The sequence below is a fragment of the Lepeophtheirus salmonis genome, chromosome 14 (assembly GCF_016086655.4).
Source record: "Lepeophtheirus salmonis chromosome 14, UVic_Lsal_1.4, whole genome shotgun sequence".
In the NCBI taxonomy this organism is placed as follows: domain Eukaryota; kingdom Metazoa; phylum Arthropoda; class Copepoda; order Siphonostomatoida; family Caligidae; genus Lepeophtheirus; species Lepeophtheirus salmonis.
Window position 1 is genome coordinate 16027018 of NC_052144.2, and position 26181 is coordinate 16053198.

The 26181-nt window shown below is 30.9% G+C and overlaps 4 protein-coding genes and 2 long non-coding RNA genes across 8 annotated transcripts; 4 read left to right on the forward strand and 2 right to left on the reverse strand.

Annotated features, from left to right (window-relative positions):
• The first annotated feature begins 4420 nt into the window (after window positions 1-4420).
• On the forward strand, window positions 4421-12012 carry LOC121128971 (uncharacterized). 2 transcript variants are annotated; one of them, XR_011783458.1, is made up of 3 exons: window positions 4421-5080; window positions 10011-11290; window positions 11752-12012. It is a non-coding gene; the product is annotated as an uncharacterized lncRNA (long non-coding RNA). The 2 variants fall into 2 exon arrangements; XR_011783457.1 differs by lacking the exon at window positions 11752-12012 and having other exon boundaries at window positions 10011-11417.
• LOC121128969 (mitochondrial tRNA-specific 2-thiouridylase 1) lies at window positions 8428-15553 on the reverse strand. The gene is given in 7 exon segments (XM_071893228.1): window positions 8428-8914; window positions 13519-13678; window positions 13680-13715; window positions 13717-13835; window positions 13907-14167; window positions 14230-14790; window positions 14858-15553. Coding segments are annotated over 6 exon segments (1245 nt in total). The 5' UTR covers window positions 14417-14790; window positions 14858-15553; the 3' UTR covers window positions 8428-8432.
• A 148-nt stretch (window positions 15554-15701) lies between these two features.
• Window positions 15702-16756, forward strand: LOC121128970 (uncharacterized). Its single transcript, XM_040724594.1, has 2 exons — window positions 15702-16056; window positions 16148-16756. Exons 1-2 carry the CDS (start codon window positions 15775-15777, stop codon window positions 16667-16669), a joined length of 804 nt encoding a protein of 267 aa, XP_040580528.1. The 5' UTR covers window positions 15702-15774; the 3' UTR covers window positions 16670-16756.
• Window positions 16757-18866: 2110 nt separating this feature from the next.
• LOC121128968 (EH domain-containing protein 3) lies at window positions 18867-21457 on the forward strand. Of its 2 annotated transcripts, XM_040724591.2 has the most exons (8): window positions 18876-19206; window positions 19320-19492; window positions 19596-19853; window positions 19916-20116; window positions 20182-20305; window positions 20368-20655; window positions 20764-20977; window positions 21192-21457. In XM_040724591.2, the coding sequence occupies exons 1-8, from the start codon at window positions 18996-18998 to the stop codon at window positions 21340-21342; spliced, it is 1620 nt and encodes a 539-aa protein (XP_040580525.1). In that variant the 5' UTR covers window positions 18876-18995; the 3' UTR covers window positions 21343-21457. The 2 variants fall into 2 exon arrangements, with proteins under 2 accessions (XP_071749328.1, XP_040580525.1); XM_071893227.1 differs by lacking the exon at window positions 21192-21457 and having other exon boundaries at window positions 18867-19206; window positions 20368-20648; window positions 20764-20904.
• Window positions 20709-21884, reverse strand: LOC139907124 (uncharacterized). The gene is made up of 2 exons (XR_011783459.1): window positions 21499-21884; window positions 20709-21338 (listed from the first exon to the last, which is right to left on the reverse strand). It is a non-coding gene; the product is annotated as an uncharacterized lncRNA (long non-coding RNA).
• Window positions 21885-22699: 815 nt separating this feature from the next.
• Window positions 22700-25443, forward strand: LOC121129065 (large ribosomal subunit protein eL15-like). Its single transcript, XM_040724733.2, is given in 3 exon segments — window positions 22700-22971; window positions 23166-23305; window positions 23566-25443. Coding segments are annotated over 3 exon segments (618 nt in total). The 5' UTR covers window positions 22700-22799; the 3' UTR covers window positions 23872-25443.
• The last annotated feature ends 738 nt before the right edge of the window (window positions 25444-26181 follow it).

Sequence of the window (26181 nt, forward strand, 5' to 3'; positions counted from 1 at the left end):
AGAACAAGAAAATATTATTTGGATCAATCTATTATTTCAATATTCTGTAAAAATAATTTATTGTTAATAGTTATATGATTCCAATTGTTTAATTTGGTATATTTAACATAAATGTATGATGGTATATTTTTAGTATGTAGATTATATTTAATTAAAGCCTTCTTTTTTAAACTTGGAACTTCAAATATATTTCGAAATACTCTACTTTGTCGTTTCATTAGTTTTTTTATTCTGAGAATAAGGTTCATAATGAATTACAATTTCATGGAGTGTGATGTTTTCAAATCTACTGTAACGGATAAAAAACGTCTAAAGTCAATTATACGTAGTATATCTTCATTAAACTTTTTGCTAATAAATACTTTCGTTATACCCTCAAAAATCATAATAAAGCAGGCAGATGATAATCACATCAGTATTTTAAACAATGATACCATATGTATTTTTTCCCCCTTCTCCTTGCACGCGTTTTTAACTTTTTCCTTTTAAACAATCCTTGCCTTATTCCTCCACGTCTTTTCTCTCCTCATTTCCCTCGCTCGTCCTGTATTCCTTTATATAAATAGTTTGTGTCTCTTCAACCTCGTCAAAACACAACAATAGTGGCACACTCATTGATTGAAAATGTTGAAGTTAGCACTCCATGTCTCAAAAGTTGCCTACTTCTGGTTTAGATTATGAATTATCAATAAACATTTCTTATCATCTTATCCTACGGTTTTTTTTTTATAATAATAGAATATCTAAATAAAAATGTGGTATGCCAATAATCATGCACATGACAAAGAAATGAAGATAAATAAAGTACAAGAATAAATAAACTTAAATATTCAAAATTATATTTGAAAAAAAAAAGAATCCTTTATTTGATTCATTGACATAAGTAATTTTTTTCTAAGTTTTCATCATTTAAACTCTGACATCTATCCTAAAATAATGGACCACCTTTAGAAAATACTCTCTCAGTGGTAGCTGAGGACAACAGTGTATAAATCAGAAGGTAATATTTGTGCCTGATTAGATCTAACGGCAATTCTGTCAAATATTCAAATTACATTTAATAACAATGATTAAATTGATATAATTCGCATTGCATATCAATAATATTAAGTGTTATGGGTAGTGGTTCCTAAACAGGATGTCTCGAAGCAAGTTCAAGTGTGTTATACGATTTGAGACAGCCATATATTATTTGTAATAACTTATAATAATTCAAATAATTGGTTTAATTAAAATATGTTTCAATAAATTTTTATTTGTTTTTAGTGTGGATTTGGCAGAAACCACTGTCTTAGGGCACCTGCAATTACGAGGCTTTGTGAACGATCATCCAGTTAAGCCTGATCATTAATTTGAAATTGAACATAGGGTTCTCAAGTTTTTGATCTAATGCATGGTTGAGATATTGAGATCTTATGTCAATTTACTACATAAAACTACAAGAAAATCGTATTTCAATTGGGAAAATTCGTTATCAAAGAAGAAAGATTCATATTTCAACGTAATCTTTACATTTATTATTTAAATGGTTTTTTTTTAAATGTATGTTACGAATTCTGTATTGTTACCTTTATAGAATTTCTGAGATTGAGACTTAAAAAAGGATTAGAAAGAACTGGTCTATCTCTTGAGGTCTAATTTTAAACTAAAATGTTTATTTCTATTTTCAAAATGTAATTTCTACAGTTATTTATCTCATTATTAATTGAAGTGTTTAATAGGTAATAAAAAAATCCACATCTAAAAAAAATCGTCTCATTATTTTGTTTATGTAATGGTATTGTGCTGGCTTGTGAAAGGGAAGCAAAATTGAACAGCAATCTATGGAACGTGCGTTCAAAGAACAGAATGTAATTTTTTTTAACCGCTCAAAATCAGATTTTAGACTTAAATGTATTAATCTTAAGGTGGGAAAATTCTTAATTTTAAAACTTTTGAGTTTTCATTCAGAACATATGCAAGAAAGATTTAAAAACGGAATCTTGTGTTCATCTTAATAAGATGACTTCAAACCCTATCAAAACTTAAAGCCATATGTAAATGTACTATGTATGTTCATTTTAAGTTTTAAGACTTACAAGCATATTTCTGGATATGCGTGTTGTAAAATTTTAAATTTGCTTTTACAAAAATTAAAATTTTTTATTTGAAGCCATAAAGAGTTCTTCCTTTCTTATTAGATTAAAATTTAAATACAAAAAAGAAAAAAAAGAGATGCCTTTTTGAGCCGAATCCCATTCATGAGAATTTTATCCTTTGAAGGAGAACATAACAAATAATAAGTTTTTTGAATAAAAAGGGAAGTTGTGAAGTTATGATTCCCTAACACAATGTACCTTTTAGTACTTAATTTTATTATTTATGCTATTGAAAAGGTTGACTCACTCTCCAGATCCAAATCCCCGAATGGAAGGGCCAAAATAAAAAATAACTTCAGAAATTTTACTAAATTAACAATAAATTAATAATTAACCTCACTTTCTTCAGCAATATTGAGTTAGGACGGTCCAGTAAAATTCATTTGTATTGATGGAGTTTATTAAGAGATCTCTAAAGAGAAAAAATGAAGATAAAGCATTCAATAGCTCACCCTCTGTTCAAAGAAAAATCCAAAGAGCTTGACAACTTCGAAACATCTGAAAATATTTAAGAAATGAATACTGATTTATTTTTACAAGCTGGAGAGTCTAAATAGGACAATAACAATGATCCTGCTATAATGACTAGTCAATACACTACAAATTGTTGATTTGAAATTTCAAAGAAAGGGAAGCAATGTACAAAGTAACTGAAAATTGTACACCCAAAACTAGATTTATAATTTTTAATTAAATATACATATAAAACGATATTTTGGGCACCATCAAAGATAATAGTTATAATTACTAGGATGAACCCGTGTTATAGATTTTATTAATACATATTAAGACAGCCTCACTAATCCTCTTCATAATTCCTTTTTTTTAAATTCGTATCACTTGCTAATCTGCGTGACATACACGTACTTTAATATTATTTTATAGTAGATAGGATTTACTCGTATTGCATATTTTATAGTTAGACAAACTTGCTTATCTGCGTGACATCTATAAAACTGCAATATTATATTAACAGCAGCGGAAAAGATGTTGAGATAAAAAAAGGAAAAGTGTTTAAATGGAAAAGATGGCAAGATTCTTTTAAACTAATATGATATCTATCACCAATATAATATATATTATAAGAGAAATGATAAATAAACAAACACGACAGTGGTTCCAGTGGAAGGAGTGCTAATCACTTAATTCTCCGTTATTAATTACAATACCATTAGACATGATGGACTATTCATATTGGACAGGACTCTCGGATTGACAGACAAGCATTAGCAAAATAATAAGCAAGAGTTGCTATTTCCACTTGGTTATGATCCAGGATGTGTCAAAAGAAGAGGTGGTTGCCTGTGGAGCGAAAAACTAATGAGAGGATTTGGGCAGGTAGGTATTCAAAGGTCGAGTCGTTGGAGAATGCAAAACAAATGACTACAAAATCCAAGATAAGGTGGAGAGATGTCCGTCGGAAATCTTGGTGCAAAGGGATGATAATTACAAATTTCGGAATGGGGTACACGGAAAAAGCCACCCTCATAATCACAGTTCCCGTAGGAATTATAATTCAAGCATCCCTTGTCACAGCTCCTCCAAAATATTCTTCAAATTGTCAGGGTTATCATGTCGATTTTCGGTTTCTTTTTTTACCTGGCGTTGCTCGACCCAAGGAGGGGACGGAAAATCACATTGATAATGACAAAAAAATCCAGTGTAGAATGGGACACTGGATTTTTTTGTCATTATCAATGTGATTTTCCGTTCTCTCCTTGGGTCGAGCAACGCCAGGTAACCCTTTGCTAATTCATATAGTCTATAGACAAACTCCACCTCATCAATGTGATTGAGATGAGTGGTTTCTGCGTTATATACAGCAATGACACAGAAAGACCCTTAAATGAAATAATTTTCTATGAAATAAAGCAGGGAACAACGTGAAGTAACTTGATATACGCGGAGATTATGTTCTTAGAACAAGTATAGGACTTCAATGAAACATCATTTATATTGTAGAAAATAATCTATTAACAATATATAAACCAATGAAAACAAATAATAATACATTCAAGACTCCAGTTTAATAAAAAATATGAAAATGATTTTTTTAAATACCCTAACAGAAAAAAAGTGAGTGTAGTAAAAATAATATTTGACACTGAATATAGAAATATTATACACACAATATTAAATACAATGTTTTTGGATTTATACCCAAACAATGAATTCAAGATACATCACAGTCTATTTCCTCCAGGATCACTACTTCTCTTGCGTTTCCTATTTTCTAGCACATTAACAGAGTGATCATAACTTTTAACTAAGAAATTAGACTTTTTCTAAGGTATTTATTAAATCATCATATAATTTTACTACGCACATAGCACTTAAAAATAAGGGCCATTAAATAACTTCCTATATCCTTATTGATGGTGAAGAGAGCAAAATTCCCAAATTTTAACTAATTAGGTTAAGATACATCAATTCCTCAATTTTCGTAATCATTTATTTTGGTTCCACATTATAGTCCAAGAATAATTTTCAAAAAAGCAATGATGATAGGAATTGCATCAACAATCTTAACTTTGTTTGACCTCACAATATACCCAAACTTTGACAGTGGAAGCTTTTTATGATTTTGATAAGGATAAAAAGTCAGCTCTTGGTCTAAGACAACCTTAATTGGATATTTGACAAATTGTTGAGTTGATTTGAAGAGTGAAACGCGTCTATTTGTTTATTTAATAATCCCAATAATTTACTGTGTCTTGCTTCAGATAATGCCAAATTTGTATTTCAGCTTTTGTAAGATTATGGTGTGTGTTTCGGGGTTAGATTGATGGAAATATATCACATAGCTCTTCACATCAAGGACAATAAATATACATTCTCTTAGTATGAATATCTATAAACTACATAAAGAAAGCAATTACTAGAAAATATAGAAAAAACCCGCATTCTCTCTAATTTTCAAAGTGAAAATGATGTAGTTTAAGGTTATTTTATCTTTTTGAAAATTACATTTTTTAAATCTACGTGAAAAAATACAGTAAAAACACTACCGATTTTTGTTATTAAAAAAAAAAATGAAAAGTATGAACCAGCCAAATATACATAGAGAGTATAAGGTAAAGAGGAGTCATGTATATCAATAAAGAATGTTTTTTCTTATATCTAATTCTGATTGGTCAAAATTGTGCGCTTTGAATTTCTTTTGTACAGTTCATTGTTATCACGTCTTTTGACTAAGATTCATCTAATGTAATTTAAAAGTAGTCAACGTTTCGAATAAGGTTATGTATTTTTTTTATAGATTTAACTACAAACCTAAACTTTTAATTACAACAATAATTCATAGTACCTGAATCATTATTATGCTCTAAAAAATTGGGAAAGTTATTTATTAACAAAAATACATAACGCTAATCATCTACGAAGGTTATTTATATTCTATATTTGTTGATCGAGGTTACGTAAATATGCATAGTTAAGGGTGATAATTTTGGTAAGAATAGAAAAGCGTGCGAGGAGAAGAGAAGAAATACTTATGGCATCATTGATTAAATAATATACATCTTCTTCTATCAATCATGAACGTTATCATTCCCGCCTTTATTATTCAATATTAATATAATAATATTAGATGGGGATAGTCGATAGAGAACTGAATAAAATGCAAAAAATAACGTCGCCTTCTGTCTGGATTTCTGAAAATGGAGGCCTAGGAATTTGGAAAATACTTACCGGATGAGAAATAGATGGTTTGTCGGATTTGTCGATATAAATGTGCCTTTAGCCCCCTTGTCTAGAATTACACGCCACTCAATATCCTCATCTCATAACAAGATTCATCTATAAAATCAAGTGAACGATGAATACATCAAGTCAGACTTTAACTTTGATCTCACAAAGATGCTTATTACATGTAATATACCCTTATCCATTGCTAATCATCTACGTTCGAAAAGTTTATGGAGAAAATACACGGGTAAACCTATCCCTTCCCAAGGAACCATCATTAAATTAATGGAGGATGTTGGTACTGATGTCATTTATAGAAATACAAATAAAAATATTTTGAGTCATCCACACCAAATGACGATCAAGTAAAAAGTACAAAGTATTTACTAATTTCGAAATGAAACTCTGAATTTTGTACTATCTAACAGTAAGTATTCAATTTTTTTTTAAATCTAACCATAAAATATGGTTCTATTTTAGCTAAACATATCAAGAATTATGATACACAACTCAGTAAAGGGCAAAAACAACTGCTTAAATGATCACAACAACGGGGGTAGTAGCTTTGGATGGTTTGCAACTAGTTTGTCTGAGACTACTTACTTCGCTTTAAGAGTTGGGTATGATAATTAGGTTTTCCAATATTACATAGTCAATAAATATTACTTTTTTATCACTTAAGGGTTAGCTATGGTTGATGGGCTCCGAGAAATGGTGTTCAGAAAACTCATAAAAGGCAAAAACAACTGTTTAAATGGTCACAACAACGAGGGTAGTTACATTGGGTGTTGCATTATAATTAACAATTGTGTATATCCTTCATGATAATAGTATGTTGTTATATAAGCATACCTAAATAACGGTGGAAAATCTTTTTGATGCTCTTAATAGGGAGTAATATCGCCGGACATTACTACATAATTAGCTTTTGCTCTAAATCTTTACAATGAATTTATTTATAACATTTCTTTATTAATATATTTATTGTCTAATTTTATGATTTTGACATTTACTTTATTATTAATAGTTAGTTAGATCTCATCAGTAGAGATATATCTATCCTGTGCACAATTGTATATAGCAACTTCCACATGAAGAAGAGGGATGATTATCTTTTGATTAAACTCCACGTCTCGCTTGTGTATTGCAACCTAAAGTTATGACATATTTAACTGAATTCCGATGTTAGAACAAGAAAAAATTATCTGGATCAATCTATTATTTCAATATTCTGTATTTATAATTTATTATTATTAATAGTTATATGATTTTAATTGTTTAATTTTGTATATTTAACTTAAATGTTTAATGGTTTATTTTTTAGTATGTAGATTATATTTAATTAAAGCCTTCTTTTTTAAACTTTGAGCTTCAAATATATTTCAAATACTCTACTTTGTCGTTTCATTAGTTATTATTCTGAGAATAAGGTTCATAATGAATTATAATTTCATGGAGTGTGACTTTTTCAAATCTACTGTAACAGATAAAAAACATCGAAGTCAATTATACGTAGTATATCTTCATTAAACATTTTGCTAATAAATACATTCGTTATACCCTACAAAATCATAATAAAGCAGGCAGATGATAATCACATCAGTATTTTAAACAATGATACCATATGTCTTTTTTCCCCCCCCTCCTACTTGCACGCGTTTTTCTCTACAATATTATCAACTATATGCATAGTTATTGTTTACTTTTTATTTCAAACATCTTGTCTCTTCTTTCCTTTCTAGTCTAGTTAGTTTATAATATACATATAATATTTATGAATCTGATCTCCTTACATATACCCTTTTAAATATCCATTTATTTAATGTAGTTAAATACATATAATAACTAGAAAAATAAAATAAAATATTATTATTACTTGAACAGAATCGACGAAACCAAAATACCACGTGATTTGGTTTAACAGTATCAGTACCAACATTATTTTCATTTTTATGGCACCTGGCTTGCGTTTTCGCCTTGTTTGAAGAAAAAATGTAAAAATATGGCGTATTTTCTCTTTGCTGGTGTCAATGTTTTACGGCCACTCAAACAATCACGAATCAGTATCAAAAGTTTTTTAATACAAAATCTTATCTGCAGTTATAGCCATCTATTGGCAAACTAATGGATTTCGTTTTACTACACCCATTATATAAAAAAAATCTCCTAAATTATGGTTCCCCTTCAGAATATATTTTACCGCTCCTAGACTAATGATTTTTTTTCAATGATGATTTTAGAGCTTAATTTTTTTTGTTCTTAAAATATTCATTGTGGTCAGTCAAATACACAGACCTCTGGCTTTTCTTACTGCTGCTACAAACTATTTTATGAGATTGCTCCTTTTCTTTTAGAGAGGAAATATTGGAAGATACAATAATGATCACATTGTGTCTCTTTAAAGTTAAAGGAATATCAGGGTCTAACAACCAATATCCGAATATTGGCACCAATGTCTTTCTTAGGAGGCTTACTTATATCGAATAAAAAGCCAGCAATTTTTATTTGCCTCACCCCCGATCACAGTAAAACTGAGCCTGATTGGCCCATAAAGTTTTGCATCTTTGTATAAATAAATAAATTTACAAAAAGGGGAACAAAATTAAATTAATATTTTTTATGTAATTCAAATGGTCTTCGACAACTTTCCTCTTGGCACTTAATATCATATAAACTAGGCCCAACTTTATCAATAATTGCAGACCCAAGACATTCATCTCCGAGGTAAAAGGCAGCATACTGCCCTGGCGTGATGGTTCTTTGACGAATAGCTGATATAACTGTCAATTTACACTTTTTTTCCCTATTTGAAACTCTGATAGAGGCTGGAGTAAGGGGATGAGTGTTTTGAGATCGATACTCTAAAGTCATGGGATTCAAACATAAATTTTTAGGTGGGCAATCGATCCAATGTGCTTCTTTAGTTGTAAAACTATCACTAAATAGACTAGGATGATCCCTTCCATAACAGGAGATGAGTTCATTTCTGGATACGTTCTTTCCGCATATGTATACTTTATCTTTGAGTCCTCCAATCCGTACACGTTGGCCAAGTGTCCACTGATGGATTCCATTGTGGGTACCAATGACTATAAAATAATATATCATAAAATATTGGCAAATGAATATGTTTTATGGCTTTTTATTTTGGCTAAGTCGCTTTAGAAACAGTATTACCAAAAGAAACAGCTTAATTTACTACGATTAACTATTTTTTAATATGATCAAATTTTATTAATTAACTACTCCTTCATACAACATATATATATATATATACCAAACCTTTTTAAGCCTAATTTTTGTAGCCATAAATGTTTTAGGTATCTCTTAACAAAACCAATGGTTTAACTAAACAGCAAACTGTATGACTATTGGAAGACTTGCATGAACTGATAAGCATTAAAGCAATAGAAAACATGTCCCAAGCCCCTCAATTTACCAATAAAATCTTTTTTCTTCAAGTGAGATATTGATTTCATCTTGTTCCAATTAAAAAAAAAAAAATCAAAATCCGACAAATGAATGTTGAAGATAAGAAGATTATTTGAATATTGGCTAAACTACGATGAGCATAAATTTAAAAAAAAGGTACATATAAGCTATTAAGAAAAAATTATGAATACTATTTAGTATTTCCCCATCTTAAAATTTTTAATTTATTAGCAGGCAAGGTGCTCTATAGTTTATAACAGTGGTTCCCAAAGTGGGAGTCGCAAGATGATTTCCAAAAAAATAAGGATATAATTGAAATTAAAATTACATTGAGTAGCATCATGACATAAATAAGGATGTATGCTCATATTTTTTAAGAAAAGTATTTCCCAGAATATAGTACTCCACAAAAACATATCTGGACACGAACCTTTTAATACCATACATTTGTCGTCCGATATGGACGATGCACTTATCAAACTCTCATGTAACCAAACAATAAAAACAGATTTAGATTCTAAAACACTCGACGAATTCTGTCAATTTCTGGGGGTTTCCCAGCAAAAATTCATGATACTTTGTGACAATGCTGCCAATATAAAAGAGGCATTTACAGGTTCAGGGCTTAATAGTTTTGTTTGTCTGGCTCATACTTTTCAGGTACAAAAAGTCAAAATAGTATAAATATGCAAATAGATTTGTTGTCTTAAACAAAATAAACGACAAAAAATATTTTTAATGGACTTCATTCAGAACCTATTATCGCGCTGCCGACGTTTAGTTGGCCATTTCAAGCATTCACCTTTAGCACCATCGAATCTGCACGAAATACAAGGAAGACTGAATATCTCCAAACACATGCTCTTGCAAGATGTCCCAACTCGATGGGACTCTGCACTTAATATGATGGAACGACTGCAAGAACAGAAGCAAGCATTGATCACCTATGAGACTGAGTCAATTTTGATATAATTCTCGGCCTATCAATGGAGATTAATGTCTAGGGTGATTTAATGTCTTGGCTATTTTCAAAGAAGCCACTCTTTTAATTAGCGATTCGAAGTCTATGATATCCGGGGTTTTGCTAACCATCAGAGGCTCAAGAAATATATTCAGTCGTTATGCGAAACCGATGATACAGGAGTCCAGACTCTTAAGCAAAATTAATCCACTCCATCAACAAACGATTTGAGGAACACTTCGAACATGAGAAACTCCCCCTTTCTACTGCTGCAGATCCAAGGTAAGGAGTGAAATGCTGAATGTATGGTTTTATGATTGTTCAATATCAGTACAACTAAATCTTCCACTTATATGTGTTGGTGGTTTAGATCAAAGCCTAACAGGAAGAGGCAGGTCAAAAGGCTGAAGAGAAAGAGTTTTTTAAGTCATGTGATTAAGTAATATTGTAATACAGGTTCAAAGCTCATGGTTTCCAGATAATTCAAGTCGGGAGAAGGCTAAGGATCTTTTATGTCATCGTATCAAAAACATCATGGAAGAGAGGGCCTTTGCAGCTTCCAATCACAAAGCAACAAATAGAGAAGAGATTTGTGTCCCCTTTCATATTGGCAGGAAAATAGCAAAGTTCACCCTGAAGTTTTTGAAATAGCTAAAATAGTATCTGGTTGTCCTTCTGGGTCAGTTGACTAAGAAAGATTATTTCCAACTGCAGGCCACATAATAAATGTTAGGCACACTCTTCTTAGCCCAGAAAATGCGGAAGACCAAATTTTTCTTTCTAAGAATCTCCCATTCTTCAACTATAACTCTTAAGGACTATTAATATTGAACTTTTTATTATAGATTATTTATGGTATGATTCACTTGAACGAGCTCTGATCTCATTGTTTGCGTCAGCCGAGTGAACAGGCCCCTTGGCCTGTGCATTTACATGCTATCTTAGAGAACCAAACATGGACGCACGCATATAGTGTAAGTGCGTGGCTGTGTACAACATTATGTACCACTTCCAGTGTGGTTGGAGGTCGCCGGTCTCTGGCACCGTTATTTTGGGGGTCGCAGGCTGAAAAGTTTGGGAATCCCCTTATTTATGTAAAGGCTACTTATTAAAATTTATTTAAATATATTATATATTCATTCAAAACTAAAAAAATGTTTTATCAATTGTTAGCAAAATATATACTTAAATTCCCTTAACATCATTTATCATTATATTTGGTCATATATTGCAGGCTGTATTTATGTTATGTCACCTTTGGCTTCGACCGAAGGTATGTCTGAACTTCGACCCGACTTCGGTTGCCCCTCCTTCCGTCTATCTCTAATTGTAAGTCTCAATTTTGACTTTACTTACCGCAAAAAAAGAGAATTGATAGTAATGAAAGGATCTTAAGTAGTACAAACATACAGTCATGCAAATAAGAATTGCACCCCACATTTTTATATAGATACTCTATTACAGGGGTTCCCAAACTTTTCATCTTATGACTCAATTTTTGAATCTTTTTTCACTCTTTGTTTTTGAAATAAGTTATCCTTATATCTTTTTGAATATTATGATTTACTTCAGAAACTAATTGTTTTGTCATGCACTAGAAAATTTGAACAAAATATAAAACGATCAAATTGATGCTCTTCATTACAATCAACGTCAAGATTTTAAAGCAAATATTTGTCTTCCGCTATTAGTTTTAAAATATTATAATCATTGAATATATTATTTTGCATTTTTTGTTGAAGATATAATTTTTATAATTTATAAAGATATTGAATAATAAAACGTAGACGCTAAAAAAAAGGTAGCACTATACTGAATTTTTTAAGACTTACGCTGCCTTATAACTAGTACATCATCCTGGATTCTTTATGAATTGAATATTGATGTGGAGATCCTAAATCCTTACGATGGAATTATATTAAAAAATAATGACAAGTGATTTTGTAATTCAGAAAATGACTTCTGACTCACTAACTTTTAAAATATGTTAAACAAAATTCATATTTTCCAATATAACTCTACTGAAGTTATAAGATCACCGATAAATTATTAACATATTTATCACGTAAAAACTATTTATGCATATATGTAAGTAATAGGAGAGCTGAATATGTTTTGCGGTTTTGATGATAAAGATATCTAGAAAAAGAGGACCAAATTAAATTCATGCTCCAGGATCTTCTTCTACTTTTTTTCTAATGACAGAAGAGACACACAAGTAATTATGGAATTGGAAGCGGAGAAGAAGTGTCTATAATTACAGAAATAATTCAGCCTAGTAAATGGACTAGGTGTCATAGATATGAGTTGTTTGTTATGTACATAAATTACATTTAAGGACTCAAATCAATGAAAGAGTTTTCTAAGAATATTAGGAGACGAAATTGAGTAGACTTTGGAAGTTTCAAAGGAAGAGATGTAGATGAAAAATTTGTTTGTTCCTCCCAGTACATTTAACTCCAGTATTACTTCTCTTGATTAAACATATCTTCAGTTATTATAGAAGTATACAACGATTCCATACAAGAAATAGAGGAACGGATGTGCATTTGAATTATTTGGGTGATAATATAACATATTTGGACATTAAAATACATATGCACAATGACTGATACTTCCATTAAATGAGATGACATCCATCTCGTAAGGCGCAAGAACCTTTTCTAAAGAGATGAGATACCTGAACATGATGGATATCTGTATGCCATAAACACATAAGAGTTGAATGGAACTATGAGTTGACTCAGATCCATATATTTGAATGTTCCATGAGAAAGATCCATCCAAATCATCCATATTGTCTTATAAGTAATTAATTTGATAAATAAAGTTTATCACAAGAATGGTCTTCACAAATAAGTGCGAAATCATTTCATTTCTTCCTCCTTTACCCGATGAAGTAGTTTGGTATATGAGGTTTCGTTAGATTTCTCATTATATCTTTCTTCGATATTATTGCATATACATATTTGAGTCAATTATAGGCTTTGCATTAAAATTTGTGAGATTATTTAAGATACCCAAGAAATTTAGCTATATTTTAAAACCTATATTTGATTTAAAAGATTTATATTGGCCCCTATATGGCCTTTCAAATAAAATCTATCATTTATCAATTATTTTCTGTGAGGAATAATATTAACTATTTATCTGCAGTTTGCAGCGTCTTAAAAGTGTTATTAAGAATAGTTTATTGATAAAAATCGAGGATTATTTGACCAAGGATACAAATATAATCCACAATCAATTTTGAGAAAAATCATTTCTAATTTAATCCTAAAGAAACAAAAACAAACATACCTTTTTTACTTTCAATATCAATAATTTCACCAGATTGATCAGAAACATACTGACGAATAAAATTTTGAAATCCATCCCTGCGTTTGCCGATGAAACAAATGCCCATAGACTCTTTCTTTTTAGATAAGTCTTCAAATCCAGAGGCGAATGCAATTTTTTTTTACAACTTCTTTGGTTATTGAGCCGACAGGGAAAATTGCTTTTTTTCAAGGAATTCTGAGAAATTTGTGACAAAAAAATGGTTTGGTCTTTATATCTATCAATGGGTTTCAATAATTTTGCTCTCTTTCCTCGGTGTACCAACTCCAGATTTTCACCTAGTAGCATTTTTAAAATTCAATTGAACGCTTTTTAAACTATTTATAAATTATAATACATCAATAATTACCAAGCGAATTTCTTGCATAATGTCCTGTGGCAACGGCGTCGACACCAAGGTTATCTAAGCAATACTTTTGGAATTTATCAAATTTAACTTTTGAATTACATAGTACATCCGGATTTGGAGTTAATCCAGATTGATAGTCCTCAAGCATATTAAGAAACACATCATTCCAGTATTCTTTGACAAAATTAACTGACTTGAAGGGGATTTTTAATCGTTCGCAAACACTTTGTGCAGTTTGAGCGTCTCTTGTCCCATCACATACTAGAATAAAGGTCATTAAGTGAATAAAATGCCAAAGACCAAGAATTATAACTAAGTATCACTTGAATCATCTTCGTCTGACGACTCCCAATTTTTCATATAAACTCCAATGACTTCATATCCTCGTTTCTTGAGCAGTAGAGCGGAAACAGCTGAGTCCACTCCTCCAGATATTCCAACTGCAACACGTCGGATCATGGCTAATGTTGATCTCGATTGACTAGGCAGTACTGCTGACTGCTGCGTCATTCGCTATAGATCCATTCTTTTGAACGACGCTTTTTGGTGAATGTACTGAACCGATTCAGATTTCAGGTGCTGAGTGTCAAGTGATTCCTTCGTCTGTACCATAAGTTTTCGATTTATAAAATACATATATCACTCAACCTCATTCAAATATTATCATCCCCTTTTGCCATTTTGTTAAGTTATTACTTATTATGAATATTTTCAGATAAAGGAGCATATACTTTGGTGTTGCATTACTTTGCTACTCCAGGGACAAAGACATTTTTTACTACAAAAAGATGTCTTTGCTCCAGGAAGCTCTCTGGAGGAGGAGGATGGGCTCTTTTTGATATTTTACAAGCTGTTATCCAAAAAATATTATTCCAGTACATTTACTGTATATCGGATTGAATAAAAGTAGATAATATTATTTCGATGAATTATTCATTAATCAAAAGGCACCTTATATTAAAAATCCTTTTTCAAATTATGGGTAAAAAATATTCCTGATATTTGACCCAGTGTATATTTTCAAAAAAAAATTTCAAAATTTCGTCTTTCCATCTTTTGAAAAATTGGAAATATGTCGAGTCAATGAGTTCTACTCTCGAGTTCAGAAGAGAATATATAATCAATAAAAACACTTATAAGCATATAATACCTTTTTACATCAGTTTGATTCATCATAATACAATTTGGTAATTCTCTTAATGATAATAAATGTCTCTGAACGATAATAGTCTCGAATTACTATAATCTGAAATATTTATGAAACCTGATGACCCAGAGAAAAACCGAGATCAGTTTTGGATTTTGCACTCAAACGATAAATTATATTCTTGGCATAATTTTATTAGTGAAACTTTTTGTAATGCTCTACGAACACCACCAACAGACGGAAGCAACGGACCGGAGTAAAGTCAATAAGAACACATTTGGATTGGGGGTACAATCATACACTAAAACATATATTCTGTAAGGGATTACATTTAAAAGGATGTACATACATATAACCATTAAAATATACCAACTCGTAAAACACAAGGTACATAACTATCTATTTAAAACAAATCCCTACGTCATGATCTAAAAGTAAATAAAAGACAATACATAACATTTTTTGGTCTGTATTTGTTCCCCATTGCTGTGATCTAATAATTTATGTAATTATAATTCATTATATGCCAGCACTCTGTTATGAATTAATATTATGAACGATGTTATTACTTATTTATGACGTCAGCGAAAGCGCACTATACAAGGTTGCGTGTTTTAATAGTAATGCATATCTGCGTTTATTATTGGACGTTATATTATTATGACGTTTGAGCGCGAATGTTAAAAATATTAAAAAGTTTGATATTATAATTAAGGGGAAAATGGACGGTGTTCCGATCCTGGAATTTCATTCATTTAATGGGGAAGAGGCAGATGAGAGTAGTGAGAACCTTCTTTTGAAAATAAGGCCGATTGATTCGGAGGATGAGAGCATTTATATGGAGTTTGAAGAGCCGGACATTCCAAATCTCAAGGAAGAATTGTCGAATTTGTTAAATGCGTGTTCCGAGAGCGTGAACGAGTTCCTTTTTAAGCGGAATCTAGAAAGCCCTTCAGAGACTTGGAATCGTGAAGCATTGGATAGAATAGAAGATTTGTCTAGGGTAATTTAAGGAACTTACCTAAGAGTAGCTGGGGTGCAAGTTCTGCTGTCTCTTTCATACATTGTGTTGTTATTTTTTACTATCGTTTCAGAGCTACGACGAAAAGAAACTTGAACTCCTTGAGACCCTTGAATCGGAAAAAAAGTTATCCAATCAACTTGCATCACTCCAAGCTAAAAAAAATGCTTTAAAAAGTCAAGAAAAAAGCCTAGAATCGAAAATATCTCTTATGGAGTCATCCATATCTCAAATAAACCAGGATATCGATATATTTAATAAACAGTACACTCAGTACATATCCAACGAAAAAAAGAGTCAGGAAATTATGAACGAAGTACAAAAATATGCTCTCGTTCTGGGTTTATCACTCCAATTAAAAGAGGAGAATAATCACCTTATCATCAAACTTCGTGGGTTGTATTCGAATAACCGTGAAAAGGAGTGTTTATGTGAACTCGCCATGTTAAAGTCATCTGAAACCGCCTATAAAATTGTTGATTGTATCCCCAAGATCAAGGAACAGGATGCATTAGAGCGTACATTGAATAAAACTCAACAATTATGTGGATTTGTTGTTACTCTACGTAGAAAGTTTAAGGAGATATTGGCATAATTTATTTATATTTATTTCTTTTGTACAATTTTGACGTAATTGCTGAAAATCAGAATGAATATTCCATGGAATAAATATGATTTTTAAGTTTGGAGTTTTTCTTAGTTAAATTTCATTTTATATCCGTGTTATGAGTCTTAAACTTGTTTTCTAAAGAAATTAAATAATTTGGTAACTATGTGTTAGTTTCATAAATATTTTTAAAAACAGATTGGTCACATAAATATTTATAAAATAGGCCATATCATTTGGATAGCAATCCATGTTGTCCATTAGTCCAATGAAACTTTCTAAAGCTTTTCGCAAGAGTAATTTTTTATTTTTTTTCTTACCTCGAAAATATTTATTTCAAGTATTAAAAAATTCATAGGATTAATGTAATGAAGAAGATTTTTGTATTTCTTTCATAGTTGCTAATAAAAAATTACCTACTTAGCGTGATTACAGATGCAAAATCATACTGATATCTGTTCAAATTTACCAATAGGATTGTTTTAAATGTAAAAAAAGTTGCAATTTGACACATTTTCGTTGAATAGTATAAAAAAGACGTTTTTGGTTATGTTGCATATGTGCAACAAAAAACATTTAATGGTTAGATATTATTGGTATGGATAAAGACAGAGGTATAAGAAAGATCTTTTAATAAAGGCCATTGATAGCATTTTTGTGTATATTTTCGCTATGTCCCATCTAAAACCTCCAAAATTTCAACATCCCAAAATCAGGGGGGGGGGGAGTTGGACTCGAGTTGTAGACTTGCAACTCGATATGATTGCAAAATCAAAGATGCGACTTGGACTCGAAAGTCTTATCAATTTTCAAGTATCTTTACGTTTATGAAGACTTGAACTGGACTCGATGAAAATGTTCAAGGACTTGAACCAAATCCAAACTACTTTCTGTAGAGGTAATAACTAGAAATACAAATTGTAATGTAGAAATTAGACATTAGAAAGAGGGTCCTTGGTATGTTTGAACTAGGGGTGTACGGATAGCAAAATTTAAGTCGATTCCGATTTCATCTTTATGGACGACTCCGATTCTTTTTATGTATAAAGGAATTACATTAACATATAACAAAATGATTTACTTTTTTTAATGTTTAACTTTCTACTGATGAAGACTAGGCAAGAAAATAAATAAATATACCAATCATAATAATGATTATAATTAGTTGTATATAATCTTAAATTTAAAAAAGTTAGCTCCTCTCTGTGCTGAAGAGTCAATTTATTCCTCGTTATGCCTTAAAATTATTACTCGCATTACTTAATAGTTAATAGGCTTTCTACTTTCAATGGATGAAGGTATGCAAGATTTTTGTATATATGGTCCTTTCATGGGGGAATATGGCTCTGAATCAAATATGATTTGTTTCTTAAAGGCTGTAAAGGCCAAAACTGTTGAAGGTTTTGAAGATCATTTTTGTGTCTTACGACTTGCAATTACAATAATAAACATTGTTTTAGACAAAGAAGAAGTCATGGCCTAAATTTTGTAGTGCAAGCCTATTATTATTACACTTCTTATATGTTGAAGTAAAAATTGAAGAAAAAATTGTTTTATCCGGGCATTTAGGAGCCCTAGACTAGGTTATTCCAATCTATGATCCTCATTTCCTTTTATTGGTTGACCATTTGAAATACTAAATTATAAAAAATAGAAAATTACTTAGTTATGTGTATAATGAATTTATGTAATAAGGATATTAAATTGATATTTCATTTAGTGATTTAATTGGAGGAATATTATTCTTGTTTGCACAATAATTTCGAATTTTTAATCCCAAATTTTTAATTCTAAATTTAACCGATAAATAACCTTCGAGAATATATATTTATATAGAAGATAGTGATGAGTTTTTAGTTTTTTAAATAATGCTTAGTAATGATCTTAGAGAGTGGACTCATATTTCAATTTAAAACTGAATCCATAATAGAATCAACTCGACATTATCAACGGAGAAATATATATTATATATGTTTTTCACTTGATCAATAATTACATTTATTAATAATGACTTAATCATTTACATGTAGATAAATAAAATAATTAGGGATAAAAATAACTATGGACTATCTTGACATAATTGATCTCATTTTTGTACATGGATAAACTCGTCGTTAGTCTATAACTTTAATTCCAAATTGAAGACTAATAGTTATATAGGAATTAGGAGTTTGATGAGAACATATTAGATTCTGATTCAGCAAACAGTATATTCTTTCTTCTCGAACTTCAAAGTACTGCTATAAAAATCAGTTCGGTCAATGTTTCCATCGAATATTCATCTTTAGCCCTTGAACATTTATAATAAAAAAACATGCCAGAAGGAACCAAGAATATGTTTTCCTTTTGGAGTTCTAAGTCATTTGAGTGTCCAAATGTTAGCAATGGTCTCAAAACTTGTTATAAGAAGATATTGAGACCTTTGGAGGAGTATTATCTTTATGATCAGTTTTACTCTTCAGGTCTAGAAGAATCTGATTTTAATTCGAAGCCAATAGTTTTGCTTATAGGTCAATATTCAACAGGTATTAAATTTAAATATGTAGCTTACAAGCAGCCAAATATATAATTAATTAATTGAGTTTTATTCCTTAAACGGAAGTAAAATTATTTGATTAATATTTCCTTGATTTTACAGGTAAGACTACACTTGTACGATACTTGCTTGGTGAGGACTTCCCTGGGATTAGAATTGGACCTGAGCCGACAACTGAGAAATTCAATATTATCATGAAGGGATCAGATGAACGAATTATCCCAGGGAATGCGTTGGTTATGGACCCAAAGATGCCATTTCGATCTTTAGAAAGTGTAAGATATTTAAATACTTAAAGATTTATATTTAGCTCTGTTACATTTTATATTAAGTAAGAAGATTATCCTTTTAATTATTTATTATTATTCGTATCTGTAGTTTGGGAATTCGTTTCTGAATCGACTTCAAAAATCACTAGCAAAATCCCCAATTTTGAACAGTGTAAGTGTTGTGGATACTCCTGGAATACTTTCAGGACAAAAACAGAATAATGATCGTGGTTATGATTTTACTAAAGTTCTACAATGGTTTGCATCTAGGGTTGATCGAATTTTAATCATGTTTGATGCTCATAAGCTAGACATTTCAGATGATCTAAGGGATGCAATCGTAGCTCTAAAGGATTATGATGATAAAGTAAATTATATAAATAAGTTTTGAAAAAATATATTTTTTATAACTTGATTGCGTATGAATAGATTCGCATTCTCTTAAATAAATCTGATTCGGTTGAATCTCAAGAATTGATGCGAGTTTATGGTGCATTAATGTGGTCTCTTGGTAAAGTATTTAACACACCCGAAGTTGTTAGAGTTTACATCGGATCGTTTTGGGATCACCCTTTGAAAAGTACAATAAATCGTCAGCTATTCGAAAAAGAAGAGGAAGACCTTTTACAAGTATTATAAAATTCAAAATAATCAAGGTTTCGAGAAGAAACAACAACCTCGGTTTTTTTTTTTAGGATTTAAAATCTTTACCACAGCAATCAACTATTCGAAAGTTAAATGATTTTATTAAAAGAGCAAGACATGTAAAAATTCATGGATTAATTATATCGGAATTAGCAAAGAATATTCCCATGTTTGGTAAGGAAATACAAGTAAAATTAAATATTTTAAATAAGAATAAAACATTATTTTATAAATAGGCCGGGATAAAAAGAAAAAGGATCTTCTCCAAAATTTGGAATCAATTTATTCTAAAGTCCAAACGGATCATCATTTATTTAAAAATGACCTTCCAGACATTAATCAAATGAGAGAGAAACTTCGTAATGTTGATTGGTCCTTGTTTAAGGGCCCTGACAGAAAACTTAATGAAAAAGTTGATAAAATGTTGTCAAAGGACATGTCTCAACTTATCAAAATTGATTCCATTGACGTTAACGACATTAAAATCGATATTAATTCTAATGACACACCTTTTAAAGTAGACAGTATATAAAATATATTTATCTTTTTTTTTTAATTATTAAAATCACTCCTAAAATATGATTGAATTTTTCTTTAATTCAACAAAAAATTTAAATTATAATAAATTTCAGGCTATTCGATTCAAGACGAGGCAACTTGGAGTAAACATAACGTTCCAGCAGCCGAAGAAAATAAATGGTTCGTTGCTAACGAATACGCTGTCAACTACGTAGACTGGGTGGAGAGATTCGATGCTCTTGGACCAGTCGATGGAAAATTATCAGGAAATATAGTTCGAAAAGAATTTTTATCAACAACCAAACTACATAAAGGAACACTAGCAAGGTGCATAATGATATAAATATATTATTTTGGTACTTTTCTTCACTCAATATTCAGCTATTTTAAAACTAAATTGCTTTTTATTTGAAATATAAGTTTTATTTATAAATTATTACATTATAGCTGGAAGTAATTAGAAGGATAAAAAAAATATAGATTTAAAAATAAAAAAAATATTATTTGCATATTCGATAATCACTTTTTTTTATTATTTTAGAATTTGGATTTTGTCTGATTACGATCAGGATGGATTCCTAAATAAAAATGAATATTGTCTAGCAATGTATTTGATTGAGTGTAAGCTAAATGGCAAAGATCTACCGCACACTTTACCACATTTTCTTATCCCTCCATCAGAAGTGATCTAAAATAACGAAGATATATTTTAACAAATTGACTACAATACTAGTATAAAATGAATTTTGTTAATATTTTGAAATATTGGGAAAATATAACTATAATTTCCTGTTATTATAAACCTGATATACTAGTAACAAATATTTTAGAATTAAATAATTTTTTACTGTTCATAATTATCTTCACTCAATGATGAAGGAACTGAAGCTAGGGTTTTATCCTCATCGCCCGTGTACAGGTCTCTTCTATAGGATACGTATGTTGATAATATTGTAGAGAAAAACGCGTGCGAGGAGACAGGGGGGAGAAAGACACATGGTATCATTGTTTAAAATACTCATGTGATAATCACATCAGTATTTATCAGTTGCCTGCTTTATTATGATTTTTGAGGGTGTAACGAAAGTATTTATTAGCAAAATGTTTATAAAGATATAATACATATAATTGACTTAGACGATTTTTATCCGTTACAGTAGATTTGGAAACGTCACACTCCATGAAATAGTAATTTATTGTGAACCATATTCTCAGAAAAATAACTAATAAAACGACAAAATAAGAGTATTTCGAAATATATTTGAAGTACATATATATAGTACATGTTAAAAAAACGTTATCAGCTACCGATTTGAGTTTCCGGTGGAATAAGGAATTCTTTAAAAAATAAACATTTCAATAGTATAATATGATGATATTTCTACGTACGACAATGCTACGAGATAGAATATAATTTGAAGTGACGTCAACATTGTTGATGTTGGATTTAAAAGTCTACTTAGTCTACCATAAATATAAACTTTTGTCTAGTTTTATTATTTATCTGAACCTAAAATGTATTAAAAATATGTTCCAATCTCATTATACATTTGTATATCCATAGTGTAGACAATAAAATACTTATTACAATGAAAATAATAAGATATTTTCCTCTAATTATTCTACTTTATGCGTCCCTAATCAATAAGAAAAAGATAATTATGTTGATTTTTAATAAATATTACATTGATTTATTTCTTCTTCTATTCTTAAAGCCATTTGATAAAGTTGCATCAATATTTGTTGGAAATTTGTTCATTTTATGCAGTAAAAATATCATCACCTATGAGCCTCTAAGGTCTAGTTTCCTTTAATTATGATGCAATTTAATATGTATTGAGTTGAATCCAAATTAGAATCATTTTATGATATCTGAAAATATGAAATGGATTCCTAGTGTTGCGTGGCCCTTATTTCCTACGTCAGCTAAAGGATATTTGTATTATATGATTTGTAGCTCCTTCCATTTTCTTTCCTTTCTTCTCACGTTATCAGGTAAGACCAGATATCATTCTCATTCCTTCTTGGAAACCATGATCTTCATGGCTCCTTGAATTAGGAACGGAGCTTCCACACAAGAAATGGATACTTTAATTCCAATTTCCTAAGTTCCCATGGATCCTTACTGAGTGAGTTTTATCGTTTTAGGATGGGTGCATATCGGTATATGAGTGAGTTCTACCGGAAGAAGCAGAGCGATTGCCTCCGCTACCTTCTCCGTATTCGGTGCTGGCAATATCGCCAATTGACCTAGGTGCATGGTTGCCCAAGGTCCACTAGACCCGACAAAGCTCGTCGCCTTGGACACAAGAATAAACAAGGTAATTATAGGGTCCAAGCCTTGGACTTCTCTCTCTGTAATGATGATACCTTTTCATGCACCACTCTGAAATATACATAATCATGTATATGAATGAGGAGAAATACCACATTTCAACTGATAATTGCTCATAACTTCATTTTACATGTTCCATTGAGTCTGTTAAGCTTATAATTTAATTTTATTTTTCATTAGGTTTTGTTATTTATCGTATTGCCATGCGTCGTGGAGGACGTAAACGCCCTGTTCCCAAAGGTTGTCCCTATGGGAAACCTAAAACTTCTGGTGCTGTTAAGCAACAAAAGCCAGAGAGAAATTTACAATCCATTGCCGAGGTAAGTTTTGATCCCTTTCGTAAAGCTATGCTCCTTCGATTGTTATATTTTTTGGCTTCTCACTTCCCTTAAGGGTTATGAGAGCCTCATCTTTATAATGAGTATAGTTATTAATTAAATTATTTGTATGATGATAATGATACTAATGAGCGTTTAGTGATTGCCTAAAGTATTCCTTCCTTAGAAGACTGAAACCACTCTCATACAATGTTACTTCATCTCTATATTTACTCCCATTCTTAACTAATGCATAATTTCAGGAACGTGTTGGAAGAAGACTTAAGGGATTGCGTGTCTTGAACTCTTATTGGGTCTGTCAAGACTCAACCTACAAGTACTTTGAGGTCATACTCATTGATCCTCACCACAAGGCTATCCGAAGAGACCCAAAGATCAACTGGATGTGCAGAGCGGTACAGAAACACAGAGAACTGAGAGGTCTTACTGCAGCAGGAAAGAAGTCGCGTGGGTTGGGCAAGGGAAGCAACTTTACCCAAACCATTGGTGGTTCTCGCCGTGCTGCCTGGCTTAGGCGCAATTCTCTTAAATTGCGTAGAAAACGTTAATTCTGTTCTTAAAACCATATTTACATGTACATTTATATATAAGTAAGGGTGATAATTTTGGTCAGAATAGAAAAGCGTGCGAGAAGAAGAGAAGAAATACTTATGGCATCATTGATTAAATAATATACATCTTCTTCTATCAATCAAGAACGTCATCATTCCCGCCTTTATTATTCAATATTAATATAATATTAGATGGTGATAGTCGATAGAGAACTGAATAAAATGCTGTGTTCCTAATTGCTCCTCCGGATATGATGGAAACCCAGCTATAGCAAGGTTATCGCTCCATTCTTTTCCACTGGATGAATCCTCAAAAGGTACCTGGCTTAGAGCCATTCCACGGGACAGCAATGGGACTTAGGCACCTTCTAAGTATTCAAGGAGCTGTTCTCTCCATTTTCACGAGGATGACTTTGTATATGAGAGCACAGACCACAAGAGGAAATATCGATCTTATGGAGTTGAAGCTCCAAAAACGTTATTTGAAACCCTCTGCAGTACCTAGTATTTCCCCAATCTTCCGTAATACTTATCATCCGTCTAAAGTCAACGGCCTACATCGAGAGCTACCATATCAGCCAGGATTTCTAAAGAAAGTGAAGTTATCGTTGAAACTTGCAACATTTCTTCTAAAAGATTGTGGCTTCGAATACTTCCTTCCAGGGCAGGTACAAAACGATTTTATTGAAGCTCGATTTAGTTGGGACCGTCAATTGTCTGGTGCAAACTATTTTGTATCCGTGTGCCGAGTACTGGAGGGAGAAAAAAAAATTCGGATCTCTTCCCTTGTAAAATTTGATGGCCTTGATCTGAGTGACATAAAAAATATTCATTCTGACTGATAAAAAAACAAGATTTAAACCAAGAAGAAAAGATTTGTATTGATAAAACTTTGTCGACTTTACAATCCACAGAGTTTAATTTTAAATTAGAGGATGACGAAAAATCGATTTTATTCTTTGTTTCAGGCTATATAGCCAAATCTCTATCCTTAAAGTTAAAATGTAATTTATGCGAAGCCAAACTTGTGTTTCAAAAAATTTTCCTCAAGTTAGTTTGGACAAATCAATGGAGGAGTGTTCGAAAAGCAAGCTCCTAGATCAAATTAATTGAGGAGGACTGGCCACTCCAAGCGATGACTTATTTTCGATTGTCACACAAATTTATTGTTTATATAACTTTATTATTTCAAGTAAAAATGCAAAATCTATTTTTTTTCAATGCAACAATGTAAGAAAAGTATTTACAAAATTATGTTGTGAGATGATAGATTACGAACTAATTATAATTAATCATAATTGTTCTAATGGTCATATTTTTAAAGATTTATTTTTTAGCATTTGTTGTCAAGTTTTCAATATTATGACCAAGAATTTATCTAAAACAATAAATGATAAAATTAATTTGAAGAAGTTGCACGGCAATGTAAAATCTTGTAAACAGAATAAAAAAATTGTTGAAACTTACTACCCAAAAATATATATGTATGTTGTGTCTTGTTATATTATGATAGTTGTCAATAATTCCTTAATTTATTTAAAATAATAAATAATAGTTATTAAAATTTTATCACCTCTTCTTTTTCTTAATTGAATTTTGTTCCTTTTTTATATGCGTCAGACTCATGACAGAATGAATAAAAAGGCGTGAGCGTTCCATATTCTAGATTTCCATTGTCATACATATACAAAATAAATAGCTTAATTATATCTAATTTTGAATAGCTATTTGGAACTCAGATGCAAATGTATTACCCTGGCGACGTAAAAAAAAATCATTTGAATACGTTGCAACTGCAGAAAAAAACCCTCAGCAAATTGACTTATTCATTTTAGCTAATTTATTTTCTATATAGGAACAAAAGTACAAGAACCGAGACCGATAAGTAATATATTGCGGTCTCGGTTCCAGTTTCGGTTCGACTTTGTCGTTTCCCGTTATAGCTATTTAAGAACTGGAACCACTAGACCCATAAAGACAACCTTACTAATTACCATAAGGGATAATGGGTTTGTACATTTCGTTCTGTTAGAAAATTGTAATATCTGTATGGCGAATTAATTTACTTCAATTTAATAGATTTATGAGCCTAAAAAGAGGCATTGAATACAAAAAAACAAACATTAAAAAAGAAAATCTAGTGGGATCGATAAAAATGCATGTTCCACGACAGGTTGACAAAACCAGTAGATTTGATTTAAAAATATGGCTTCCCATTCCCTACGATTTGTTTCCAGGCATCAACTTCGTCAGTTGCATTACAATAAAGTACTTTATTTTAGTAATTTACTTTTTTTACAAATATAA

What these genes read in the sequence shown, in the direction of transcription:
- LOC121128970 (XM_040724594.1), top strand. Translation starts at nt 15,775, where the DNA reads ATGGACGGTGTTCCGATCCTGGAATTTCATTCATTTAATGGGGAAGAG. An exon ending in GAATAGAAGATTTGTCTAGG is followed by an intron (nt 16,057 to 16,147) that starts GTAATTTAAGGA and finishes CTATCGTTTCAG; the next exon opens with AGCTACGACGAAAAGAAACT.
- LOC121128968 (XM_040724591.2), top strand. Translation starts at nt 18,996, where the DNA reads ATGCCAGAAGGAACCAAGAATATGTTTTCCTTTTGGAGTTCTAAGTCA. An exon ending in TATAGGTCAATATTCAACAG is followed by an intron (nt 19,207 to 19,319) that starts GTATTAAATTTA and finishes TTGATTTTACAG; the next exon opens with GTAAGACTACACTTGTACGA. An exon ending in AAGAGGAAGACCTTTTACAA is followed by an intron (nt 20,117 to 20,181) that starts GTATTATAAAAT and finishes TTTTTTTTTTAG; the next exon opens with GATTTAAAATCTTTACCACA.